The 12690-nt window shown below is 38.2% G+C and overlaps 1 protein-coding gene across 1 annotated transcript in view; it reads left to right on the forward strand.

Moving 5' to 3' along the window:
* The window catches only part of LOC134877903 (ras-related protein Rab-26-like), a 38939-nt gene that overhangs the window by 18204 nt on the left and 8045 nt on the right, over nucleotides 1–12690 (forward strand). Inside the window, exon 5 of the mRNA XM_063903579.1 lies at nucleotides 4854–4906. Coding sequence (XP_063759649.1) covers nucleotides 4854–4906 — 53 coding nt within the window. The remainder of the gene's footprint in view (nucleotides 1–4853; nucleotides 4907–12690) is intronic.

Genomic DNA, 12690 nt, shown 5'->3' on the forward strand with positions numbered 1-12690 from the left:
AATAAGGGAAGGCTGCTTATAGTGAATTGCATCAATCAAATCCACATAACCTTTTGTATGTGGAATCAAAACCCAAATCCTGAGCAGTATAAAAATCATTAAGGTCTGAGTAGTCATGTTGCATGCACTGCATGTTCCTTCAATGTCTATTTGCGATTGTTTTTTGAAGCAAGATATATGTGTAAATAAAATACAAAAAGCTAATAGGCTCCATCAAAGGGATACCACATGTATAAATTAGTATACCATTCAACCAATATCTGCAAACATCAGAGCCATATGTTAAGAAGATGGTCATAGTCTGGGAGTCATTATTTCAAATTATCACTGAATATTTTTATATAAAAGCTCTTAAAGGACTATTGAGCTATTATAAAGGAGTCGGGTTCAACCCAGAGTCTTAACAACATTTTCTGAGAACGTTTTCCCAGATCACACACACTCCTGCTGAAGAGTGTACACAGCAAGTGTTTCAGACAATGGCTTGATAAGAGATGGAAACATGCCTAGAAGAACTGAAGGATTTTACCTGGAAATGAAATGGAGGTTTTGCTCCCATTTGATATTCACATAATGCTGCAGTATGTGTTTGTCTTTGTGTCTCCATCATATTAAGAATGCAATGCTTGGTTCTGTCTTTTAATCTCTAGTGCAGTCATTGATCCCAGCGTGATCAAAGGGAGGTTTCTATGTGTCTGCAATATCATTTTAAGTGTATGCCACAGGGACAGGTTGTTAGAGCGTGGTTTTGTAAGCATGTGTGTTGTTCTCCTTTAGGTCCTGTGTTGGCTTTGCCCTGTATAACTAAAGCAAGATTTATTTGTCTCTGTCTCCTGGAGGAAGGAGACCCTGGAAGAATTTTAGCAGGTCCAGTTTCAGGCACAACGCCCGGGAACTTTCCTTCATCTGAAAAACCACATCGCACATCTTTGAAGTGTAGCCTTAGATATTTCAGTGTCAGGATTTAAAATTGCTTTCCATTACCACCATGAAGCGTATCAAAGGATAAGTTCAGGCAGCTGCACTATCTGTACCGCTGAACAGAAAACATCAAGGATCTCAAAACATCCCAAGAGATGTAACCTCTTTTAAAGGCATCCCCTCCTCACCTGGCTTTTCTGGAGCTGAAGTGAGAAAATAATTAGAAATAGCCTCTGGTATTTCAAGACTTAATTCAGAACATTAAAGTTTTCGTGGTGAGGGTAGTATTTATGAGAGCTTGACAGCCTTATGTAAAGGATTGTCTTTTGAGCCTTAGACAAACTTGCAGTGAATCACACTCAGTATCTACATAGCCAAACGTGAACAAACTCCTCTCAGTAAGCTTTTAAAGTTTCTGAAGACTTAAACAAAAGGTTCTGCTACTTTAGTTTCCCCAGCTTTAAGTATTTCGATCAAACGAAAGCACAAACATTTTTGATCTGTCTCGGCTCTACACTTTGTAGATATATACTCTGCACTGTCATTCCTTTTGTGATCCCGATAAACTCTGAAAACAAACTCGAGTTTCTTTCTGCTTTAGTCCATCCTCGTATCCCCACAGTGAACGGATCATGCAACACAAGTAGTTTGTACGATTAGCCCCAAGTGACTTCTGTCACTTTTAAGCTAGACTGTACATCTGTCTACATCAAAGTATCTCTGTGAAACGCCTGCCGACATTGGGTAAAGCTAAGCCTCGACTAGTATAAGAATCTGTAAGTACTGTGAGGCAGGGGTACTTCTAAAAGTAGAAAAAAGTGCAATATATTTCTGTAGAATCTGAAAATGATACAACCAAGTTATATCCAGGAAGATTAAAGCAATGAGTAATATTTATTTATTTTTGTCACTAAATTAATATTGTAATGGTTTATGTAGTGGATTCTCTTCTTTTATCCTCATGACTATATATGTGTTTAGGGGAGGGATTACTAATTGGCTGTTTTTTCATGTACTACACAAGGAAAAATAAATACAGCAAATGTGACCAGTTCGACTTGCGGTCCTAAAAAGACCTCTGCTAGCCTCGGTCAGCAGTAACAGATTTAATGGTTTATAGAAATGGTGGGGAATCTAGAGAGATGAGTGTGGGAGGTGGAGACTGTGAGCTAGTAAAGGCTCTGGAAAGAGACGAGAGAGACTATTATAAGTGGTAAATTTGCACTGTGTGGGAGGAAAGGTGTAGACGGACATCAGATATTATTCAGCTCATTTTTCTGTGAAGAGTTTGTTACTTTTTCTGTTTTCAGGATATTTAGATTTGTTTACAGTTTAAATGCTAATTTTAGTCTAGCTTGGTTTTGTGCACTGTGATGAAACAGCAAACCAGACAGAGAAAACATTTTAGATAAAACCGAGACAAATCCCAAAGAAGAAATGTAAATTACAGGTTTGCCTGGAGATGTTGTTGGATAGGAATTAAAGTCTGCAAAACATTTCACCGAGACGAAGCTTTCTGAAAATAGGAAACAGCATGATGGTTGTTTTTGTTGTCCCATAATATGCCTTTCCTTTCACATAGTAATTTCTCCTATCCCAGATTGATGAAGGGCTTTCTGCTCGGGCATCCCTTCATCTCAGCTTGAATTAAATGTAAATTCAGATGCCAACAATGCAATTTTTTTTAATATTCTCTTGGACTTTGATTTGTTTGTTTTTCGCATTTTGTGAAAAGTGTGCTTCAGCCAGCAAGGAAAGAAACTATTCAGAATGTAAAAATCATCTGTAAATTTGAAGTATAGAACATTTCAGTCAACATGTTTTAAAGAGAAAGATGACCTGTTTCTATTTAACAAAGTCGCGTGTTGATTTGATGCTGCTTTTAGAAAAAAACGTTTTTTTATCATTTGTTTGCATCTCTGAAAGAATCCTAAATGCTAACACAATTTAATTTCATGATGTTTGATAATGTTCTAGGCCTGTAATTATGTGGTGCTTCATAACGCACTGTAGATTTAATGAAAAGCATTGACGCAAAGCAAAACATTATATTGTAAAATGATTCATACAATCCAAGATGCAGGGGACATTAAAATAAGAACAAATTAAAGCTTTTAAAATTATGTAAACAAAATCTCAATCATGAGAATGATTCTGTGACTGTAGAATGTCTCCAATTCCCTTCCTGCTCTTCCATCTTTGTTTTTAGCTTCTGCCTTCCTTGCTGTCATTGTTTTTCCATTTTAAAGTCTCACACATTTGTTGTCATATTGCTTTTCATTCCAGCTTCAGTTCCTCCTCTCCTCATGAAGTCTTGCTCTAGTTTGTGCTCACAAATTGTTTATCGCATCACTCAAAACTGAATTTTTCTGTTACATTTCTCAGTAAATATCATGCACAATGGGACTTTATCATTGTCTATTGTTTCCAGTGCTCCAGTGACCTTTGTAGGGCAGATACTGAGGCGTTATTCAAAGAAAAGAGATTCATAAAAATAATATTTAATACAGCTGGTAGAAAGACTACATGATTCTGCACACACACACACACACACACACACACACACACACACACACACACACACACACACACAGAAACAGTTTTTGCTTTTTACTATTTCTTGATAACTAAAAAAACAAAAGAGTGATAAACACCTCCAGGACAAGTTTAGCAGAGCTCAGCTTTATAACATAGTTGTCGGTGTGCATCAGGCTCCTCTCTGCTGTGCCGCCCCCTTTCTCAGCTACTCAGTCCCTCGCTGCCTTTCAAACACCTGCATACCATACGCAGCCTTGAAGTGTTTTATAGACAGATAGCAGGACATGAAGTATTTCTTTCTTTTTTGTAGCATTCAAGTTAAGCTGAATACTTAAATACACATATACACTTGTTCACATGTTTAGACGTATAAAGGCATATTTAGAATAATGGTCTTTTAGCAACTTGAGCATGATTTCTTTCAATTTAAAGAAAATGAAGCAGGGCCTCCTGTGTATTGATTTTTTTCCCCCATTTAAACAAACATCAGTGTAAAATAATAGATAAAAACCATAGACTGTATAACCTAGACTGATTTAAAAAACAAAGCTTGTCAGGTACAGAAGGAAAAATAAACCATTACCTGCAGAACGTTTCTAAAAATACTGTTAAGAGTTATTGCAGTGAAGCTTGACAATCCTATAATATTCAAGAAAACATTGTCCATGACATTAGCTCTACAACATCCTAACACGTGGTCTGGTGATGTTTTTTAACTGCATATTTACCACATGCTTTAATTTTGGCTATTATCCTAACCTTGGTATTCACTTTCGATGTTGGTTGTCCATGTGAAAGTACTGAGTTGTTAACACTGGATCAGGGAAACTTAAAGGATGGATGGTAATGACTCAGCTTGATCAAGATCAGTTCAACAGGGTTTAAAACAAGTTGTACAAATGAAAGGCAAGCTCAAAGTCACCACCGCTGCTGCTGTGTTATTTCAGGTCACAGTTTCCACTCAGAGTAATCCACAGTGTCAAATGTTGAGTCCCGTTAGAGCAGCCATGTTGAAAGCACTGTTTTTGAGTATGTCAAACCTAGCCAGTGCTCAATTTGAAGGTTGTGTTTTTGTCAAATGTACACAGTGACTCCAACTCGGCTATTTGGATGCTACATGTTTTGCAGCAACTTTTCTTTAACCATGTTAATTCCTAAATTCAACTTGTACCTCTGCATCAACTCTAGCTGGCTGTGATGCAGGACTTTGACAGAGCCAAGAGACAGAGACCAATTGACTCCACATCTGGCACAGTGAAAATAATCCAAATCTTTCATGATTTTAATTGTTAAGGTAGTTGAGACATCAAGGTTAATGTTTGGATTAACCCTTGCAACATAAATGATTTGCAGTCCATCTATTTTGAAACCATAAACTTCTCTTTTTCTTTTAGCTTTGCTTCTGCTGTATGACGTCACCAACAAATCATCCTTTGACAACATAAAGGTAGGTTACATTTTCTTGCTCTTTGTTCTAATTATAATTGCATTTAAAATACTTGAAAGCTCTCAACGTTTGTGTCATATCTTGTAACATTAATCATTTTAATTCCAAATTCTTTGTCATACTTTACATGAGCACATTTTTTTGTAAACATGGCAACAATGCAAATGGCATAACTGACTGATACATTTAATTAAATGAATATACTTTTCGATCAGATTCATTTTATAAATGAAAGGCTGTATTGTCACAGAAGGCTCACTAACATCTGGATGATGTTAATTTGTTGTGCCAAAATGATCAGATTCATTGTCAGTGTTATTTTTGGCAACATTAGCCCATGTTTTCATCCGTCAGTGAGACAGTTGGTTGAACAAGCAGAGAGTAATCCCAGAAAAAGAGGGTGAGGGAAAACTGCAGAAGGAAAAAGAGGAATGGGAGACATTGATTGTGACCCATGGGACTAATCAGCTGTGCTCAGATCTGTCTCCATCCCCCTCTTTCTCCCCACTGTACTCTTCTGCCCATAATAAGGGGAAGTATAAAGATGATGAATCTGACCTCGGGTGCTGCTATCACTCTTTGTATCAATTGTCAGTCAGAGCTGTGTATCATAGTTTGCCAGTGTTACGTTTTTGTTTGAAGTTATACATTTTTTCTTGGTAACCATAGAGAAGCAGTGTGTTATGGCTGAAGTGGAAAAATTGGTGATGTCTCACAAACTACAGTTTTGAAGCCTCGACTTTGGCGTTTTGGCCCGTGAGTCCAGAGGGTGAAGTTGAATGCTGGAAAAGTAAATCTGTATGTGAATAGTCTAATTTACTTTCATGAACTGAAAATACATTGAAAGGGTTAAAGGTCAAAGACGAAAGGAGGGACAACACGTGAGAGCCTTTCAATCACAAGGTAGCCCATCCTATAACATAACCCTGCTTTATTGTCTTGGAACCATGATTTATGAAATGAGCATCATGCTAGAAAACTTTAAACTATGAAGATATGAAGGTCATCGCTCTGTTATATTTGGCCTTTCTGAAGCTGTTCCTCCTCTGCTCTTGTTTTTCACAGTGCACCTCATCTCCAAGTTTATATAATTGAAAAACAATGGGCTGTGTTAAGCAATTTAGCAGAGTTAAGTTATATTTTATTAATCTTTGCTGTGGTGTCCAACTTCTGCATTTTGACAAGCCCCAATATTACAGAGCAGCGTCTTAGTGTCAATGTCGAGCAGTAAGATGATCGTCTTTTGAGTGTGGGAGATAACAAGCATTGATAGAAGGGTAACCGAACGGACCCAGTCGGACTGTTGCGGTCCAACTCAAATCTGACCACTGTGGCGCCTGACCTGCTCATTGGCACAGACTGAAATTCTCTGGCTGTATGACCCCTGGCAACAGGAAGGCTGTAAACAGATTATGTAAAAGGATGAAACTGATTCATATCACCTGAGCACTCAAGCAAAGGAAACCATTCATTATTTCCAGGATATCATTTTATTTCCTAGGTTATCTGATAGATGCACAGCTTTGTAAACTGAAAGTTAATATGGGTAAAAAGAAATGTTCCATGAATATCCATAAACATATTGCTTTATTATAAAGAAAAAGGTTGTTGATGCAGTCTGTTCTTTAGTTCACAGCAATGTAAAAGTCAATCTAGACTTGGCTACAAGTACACCTATTGATTTAGAAAACATGAAAATCCAATACAAGAGGAAGAAGTCGGCCGACCTGACCGAAAAAGTTCTTAGATTTGATTTTTCTCACAGAAAAAGGATTGGAAACGGAACAGAAATGTCAATGTAAATCCTTCAAATCAATAAAGCAAATAAAGTTTTGAACTTGAAATTCTTCATTAGCTTCATGTTGTACTATACAACCATACCTGTTTCCCTCTGTGAAGTAAATGGACCCTACAACGGTAAGGGTAGCAGTTTTCAGCTGCTTTAATTGACACCAACCATCAACCATTTTCTCTGAGAGCAGTAGAGACGCTGTTAAGGCAAGGAAACAGTGTTTGTCTACAGTCTTTGCCAGAGAATTATGATGTGCCTCTCCGCCCTGAGACGTCATTAAAGAAGAAAAAGGTTCATCTTTAGCTACAGATGTGAGCAGTAGCTCAAAAATAGTGGGGCTGGTGGTTTTGTGTGTGTGGGTGCAGAATCTGGACAGGTAGGACACTGATAGGTTGGGCAGGCAGTAACAGAATGGAGGATGAGTAATGTCAACAATTTAAAATAAAAAGTCTTCAGAGCTGGTGAAACCAAAGACATTTAGCTTTAGTGATATCTCTTCATTTTCCAACACATCGTGCTTCAAGCTGCAGTTGTTTTTAAGCCTTCACCTCAGCCAACCCTGAGGACTCACAGTATTAAAGTCCTGGTTGATTCTGATGGTTCTCTGTACCTTGCTTTTCATTGCTTCACTTTTCTTTTTTTCTGCTTTTTTACCTAACCTGGGACAGCATTATCCATTCCTTGACTGAAGTACCAGTGTATCCTAAGCTAAAAAAGATAATAAAGGAAAACTGAAGCTCATTTCCTTATCATTGAGAGAATTTGAACAGCTCTGCTCTTTGCTGTCACATTTCCTCAGTCGAACACAACCAAAGTTTGACAAAGTCCTTCCCTGACCTGCTTAGCCTTCCTTCCTTTCTTCCGTTCCTAACCCAAAATTCACATTTAGTCTTTTACAGCAAGTATGTACGCAGGTGGCAAACTATGCCTGCTGGCACACCGCTGCCAAACGAGCACTAACTCATGTTAATGGACGCTAATGGAGATGAATGCCACTCTGAAGGAGAAGGAGGAACGAGAGGAAACATTTTCCTCTCTTCCTCCACTCTCAGACCTCTGTGGTGTAAATTTGTCTATTATTTAGAAGACATTAAGGCAGGCAAAGTATTTGCATCATAGGAGTTGTCATTCATCTCAGACAGAACGACCTAAAACTTGAAGTTGGAGACATTTAGTCAAACGATTTGTTCTGACATGCTTTATCTAGTTCGTCAGCTGCTGTCAATGGATAGTAAAATTGTGATTAAAGTGGTTTAAAGATCTAAGTGGTATTTCATTAATCTAAAGATCTAGTTTGTGTATGTTAAGATCCATCTTACAGCAGAGGCTGTCAGAGTTACTTCCTGTAGTCTGTTTTAGTCTTCTACCTATTGTTTATGTTGTACACAATAGCAAGTACAGTAGTTGATGGTATAAGCCATTGTAGCAAAAATACCAAAGCAGTTTAGTACCGTAATGAATGTTTTCTTGTCAGAAGTGCTTCAGGAAGACAGAGTCAATTACGTCTGTGCCACTTTCATTTGTCTGGGTTCGTCCTGCTAAAATGCAGCCGGGCTTCTGTTGTGCTATCATTCAAAGCTAGGTTCATTTGCTGTGGATGGCAATCAGAAGGATTCAAAGCGGAACACTTCTGTGCTCTCTGTCTCTGTTCAATGAACCTGCACAACCCGTGACCCAACAATTAGAAAGGTTAATGGACTGCTCTGTTGATTAGCATCAGCTTTTAAATGTGTTGCTATGCCTAACTACTGCTGTTACAGTTTGTCTTCTCAAACTCCTGTAAGAAATCGCTGTTGCTCAATACTCCACTATGGCCACTGGGTAGTTGCTAAATTTGTCAGCTGTTTGGTATTGAGCAGTAAGCAAGCGGTGGAATAACCAGATTTAGCTTTTTGGGGAAAACGGCTGCCTGGGACTAAAATAAAGCCGATGAAATCAGGAAAGCTAAATCAAACAATTAAAGTTGCACAAAACCAGAACAAAGAGCTGAAAGGATGCTCAGTAGCTTCATAGAGCTTGTGGAAAGTAATGCTCAGGTGATTCTGTTTTTTGTTTTGTTTTTGCTACTATAAGCAATCACTTTCAAATTACATCATTGAAAAGAACCATAGGCAGTTCAGGAAAAAAGAAGCCACATAATAACTTTTTGTATTGACTTTTTAAGGCAAAGACGAAAAAGAATTGCCATTCATTTTGTAGGACTGTGTTCTGCCGACGAACAGAAATTCCAGTTGTGCTGTTTTGAAGCTGAACCTTTTGAAATCCCCACAGCGTTCTCATGACATTAGACTTGATCAGCGCTCAGGCAGGGATCCAAGTAAAGCAGTCTCATAAGACACAAACTCTGTTTTATATTGACTGTGCAGATCAATAGATGTGACCTGGATTAAAATACATTCTCTGAGTATAAGATTTTTGTCAAAACAGTCTGCCTTTGATGCTTATTTTTAAATGCTGTTTGGCTTTGCAGCTGCGATTGCTCTTACATCTGTGTGTGCTGATGCCCTAATGCTTGATCATGCTTACGTGTCTGTGTTGTAGAAACCCAATAAAAGCAATGCGAGGGATGAATCCTTCATCTTTGTGCCTTCATTCATCTCTCTCTGTCTGTCCCCGGGGCTTGGACAGGCTTCAAATGAAATGGCCGCCTGCTTACCTCAGAGCTGTTAAATGTCATGGCACCACCGCACCAGATGGGGATGAGAAAGTGTCAGTAAATAATGCAGTGATATGAATTTAAATACCATGCTTTTATAATCAGTGGCGCATTTTAGAAGTAAATCGTTTCAGGCAAGTGTCGTGTGGAGAAACACATTGTGGATTATTCTGCACCATCAGGTTTACAACATGCTAGTGAGGCCGTGACACGCAGTAATCTTCATTCAATACCGTCCCACCCACGCAGCACCTGTAATTGCTGGGAACAGTAATAGTCGGATGGTAAATTACTACCCGGCAAAGTGTTGGTGTTCAGCTGCTTTATGATGACATTTCCATTTACTTTGATGTCAGATAGAAACTGACAAAACACTGAATAACCCATCCAACCAGCGAGGTGATCTCCTGTCACCTGCCTACTTTTAGTTGTTGTTGGAGCAGTTTGAATTCCCAGAAGGAATCAGATAGTGTATGACTATGGTACGTTTCTTTGGCCTTGTTGCTGATTTTTTTTTTTTTTTTTACTGCCTTTTTGTTGGGGAGAGTATGGAAATAAGGATGGCCATCACTTCGCTGCTCTTTGTTATATAACAGCTTGTTTCTGTCGGCTCACCAGAAAAAATAGCCTTTCTATGTTCCTGTGAGTTTGTTGCAACTCTGCAGAAGGAAGCTCTTTACCTGTGAGGGGGCTGACAAAGGTCAAAATCATCCAAACGCTCTCGGAATGAAAATATGATTTGCCAGCGGTCTTTCTATCTGTTCTTTCAGTTCTAAAAGCAGCCGCTTGGAACCCATTTATGAGTGTTTATGCAAGTTTAAAGAAAAATGTTGTTTAGCTGTGGCCTTGGGTACAGGGTGTTGGATCCATGAAGGAATATGCTGCATACAGAATATTTTCTGCTTGCAGACAGACATTTTCAATCTGAGATAAAGTTGTTTTTTTAACCTTACACCATGTCAGTTTACGGTGGCTTTTTCCCCTAAACACCCTTTTATGTGAAACAGATTTGTCAGATAAACTGGAGCCAGGAGTCCTGCCCTGTCTTCATCTAATCCTGTTTCTGCATCCTGTTTTCTGTTTGTCACAACTATTGACAGTTGTGCTTTTATTTACTTAGATATGTTTAAGTAAAATAGTTATTCTTGATGTTGGCAATGTCCAGCACAATTACCAAAGCTCTCTTGATTCTGTCCTGGTCCATCCCTTCTGTTTTCTCTTAGTTTTTTTTATCTCTAGCTGGCATTAAAAGTGCAGAGACGTTGTCAATGTTTGTTGTTGACCTTTAAGCCCATCCATGCAGTCCTTTATTTTGCATTCACACTGACTTTGTAGCTTTTGCTTGAAAGATTTGAAGAAATGGATTTTATTACATGTCCAGAATAGCAAGTGGCCTCTAAAATGGAGTTGCCTTATACGAGTGTTAATATCAACACTAATTGTATGCATTCCTTTTTATTGACGGTGATCAAATGTTAACAGATTGTTACTTGGAAGGTCGCATGGAAAAACAGTATACTAGCATCAACATTTAGGTGTCAATTAGCATTTTAGCATCTGATTTTAACTATGCCCTGCACGGTCCAAATTACAACAGATTACATGTAAAGCTTACAAATCAAATCTTTTGCTTACTATCTTCTTATTTGAAATTAGAAAATGCTCTTAATCTCGGTATGGGGAAAATAAAACTTGGTGTCAATAGTGTTAAAAAGCTTATAACACGGCAAGACATTAGCACTGGATCTAACGTGTTGTTGGGATCTTAAAGTATTAGGAGGAAAATCTGTCAGCAGTGGCCACCCTCCTTCCACACAGGTGACTGCATCAAAGTCTTGATTTGAATTGTGAAATAACATCCACAGACAATGAAATCCCTTCATATGAATAAGTGTTTTTCTGACTAGAATAGAAGCTCTTTTTAGTCAACAAAGAAACATTTGAAAGAGACGAAATGTGTTTACAAGGACTGATAAAAGGACTGACAAGATGCCAGTGTGATTGACAGGAAGGCGCTGAGCCCCACATAAATCTCCAGTGACACACTTAACGTGTCTCTGGAAAGAACTTGGTGCAGATGCCACACAGGGTCTCATGATAATGAGGACACAATCTCAAAAAACTGCCACAACCTCTACATCCACATCCCTGCCTCCAGGTTAGATGCATGGTGCATATATTGTTTATTTTAATGAAGATGTGGCAAAATTTCACATTTGCAAGTTAGTTTACTGCAGTGTTGGGAGCTTTCAGCCTACTGCAGGGAATCTCCATTTTGACCACACTTGAGATTTGACGTACCCCCTTCTTCAAATGTTTTAATATTAATGAATTCCCTTTTTTATATTCATGGAATCATAATTTAAGGAAATAGAAATCCGGCCTTGCTGCCTTGCACTGGCAGTGTTTGAACTGATTTCATTGACCTCTTGACTTGCTGCAAATGAGACGCATAATTAGATGTTCACCTCTGCTTTCCTCCCTGTAATTCAAGTCATTTTGACACAAGACCTATGTATATGTTGTGACAAAGTAGGTTAGAACCTGCTGAAAAACACACTTCTAAATGTACAAGTGAAGTAGAGAATCTGGCAAAATGTTCAATATGACACCGACACGAGGCGCATCAAGGAAATAAAAATATGATACATTTGTGCACCAATGCAGGCAAATTATATTACTAATCTTTATAAGAATACATGTTAACATCAGTTTATTACTTTGATGTTATTAATGGTATCTTAAAAACATGTTCTTGCATAATTGTGTTAAATCAAAGTAGGTTTAAGCTTTTAAAACTATGGAAAGTAAACACAGTTCTGCGTGAGCTAAGATTTGCCTTCAGATCCTGTGATGTGCAAATAATGAATCACGTTTTATAAAGGGTTTATTCTCCACAGATTGGGGGAGTTAGTGGTTGTTGGGTCAAGACTTTCTTTCCACCTTTATCTGACACTTTAACATGAAACTAAATATTCACACATGTTCACATGCTGCATTTTCAGGGCAACTTAAAAACCAAGGCATGGTTTCCAGTATTTTCTTTTGGGTTGTTCTTTCTCCAGGAAACAACCTGAATCTGCAAATGTTGTGTTGACCTTGTTTCATTCTTGGCTCAGCAGTCATATTTCTCCCTTTGGCAATTTGTTTGGTGTTTTTTTTGTCTTTGTGCCATCTGCTCAGAGGGCCAAGCTGAATCGTATTAATATCCATAAAAAAGGGGACTTAAACTGATGAAGAACAAGGAGAACACTTCCCTGCAGCAAAGCAACCATTTGGTATTTTCAACCACAGGGTTGGTTAAATATAAAGCAAAGCTTCCTCTCCAAAATTAAT

Source organism: Eleginops maclovinus, chromosome 16 (genome assembly GCF_036324505.1).
Source record: "Eleginops maclovinus isolate JMC-PN-2008 ecotype Puerto Natales chromosome 16, JC_Emac_rtc_rv5, whole genome shotgun sequence".
Lineage (NCBI taxonomy): Eukaryota > Metazoa > Chordata > Actinopteri > Perciformes > Eleginopidae > Eleginops > Eleginops maclovinus.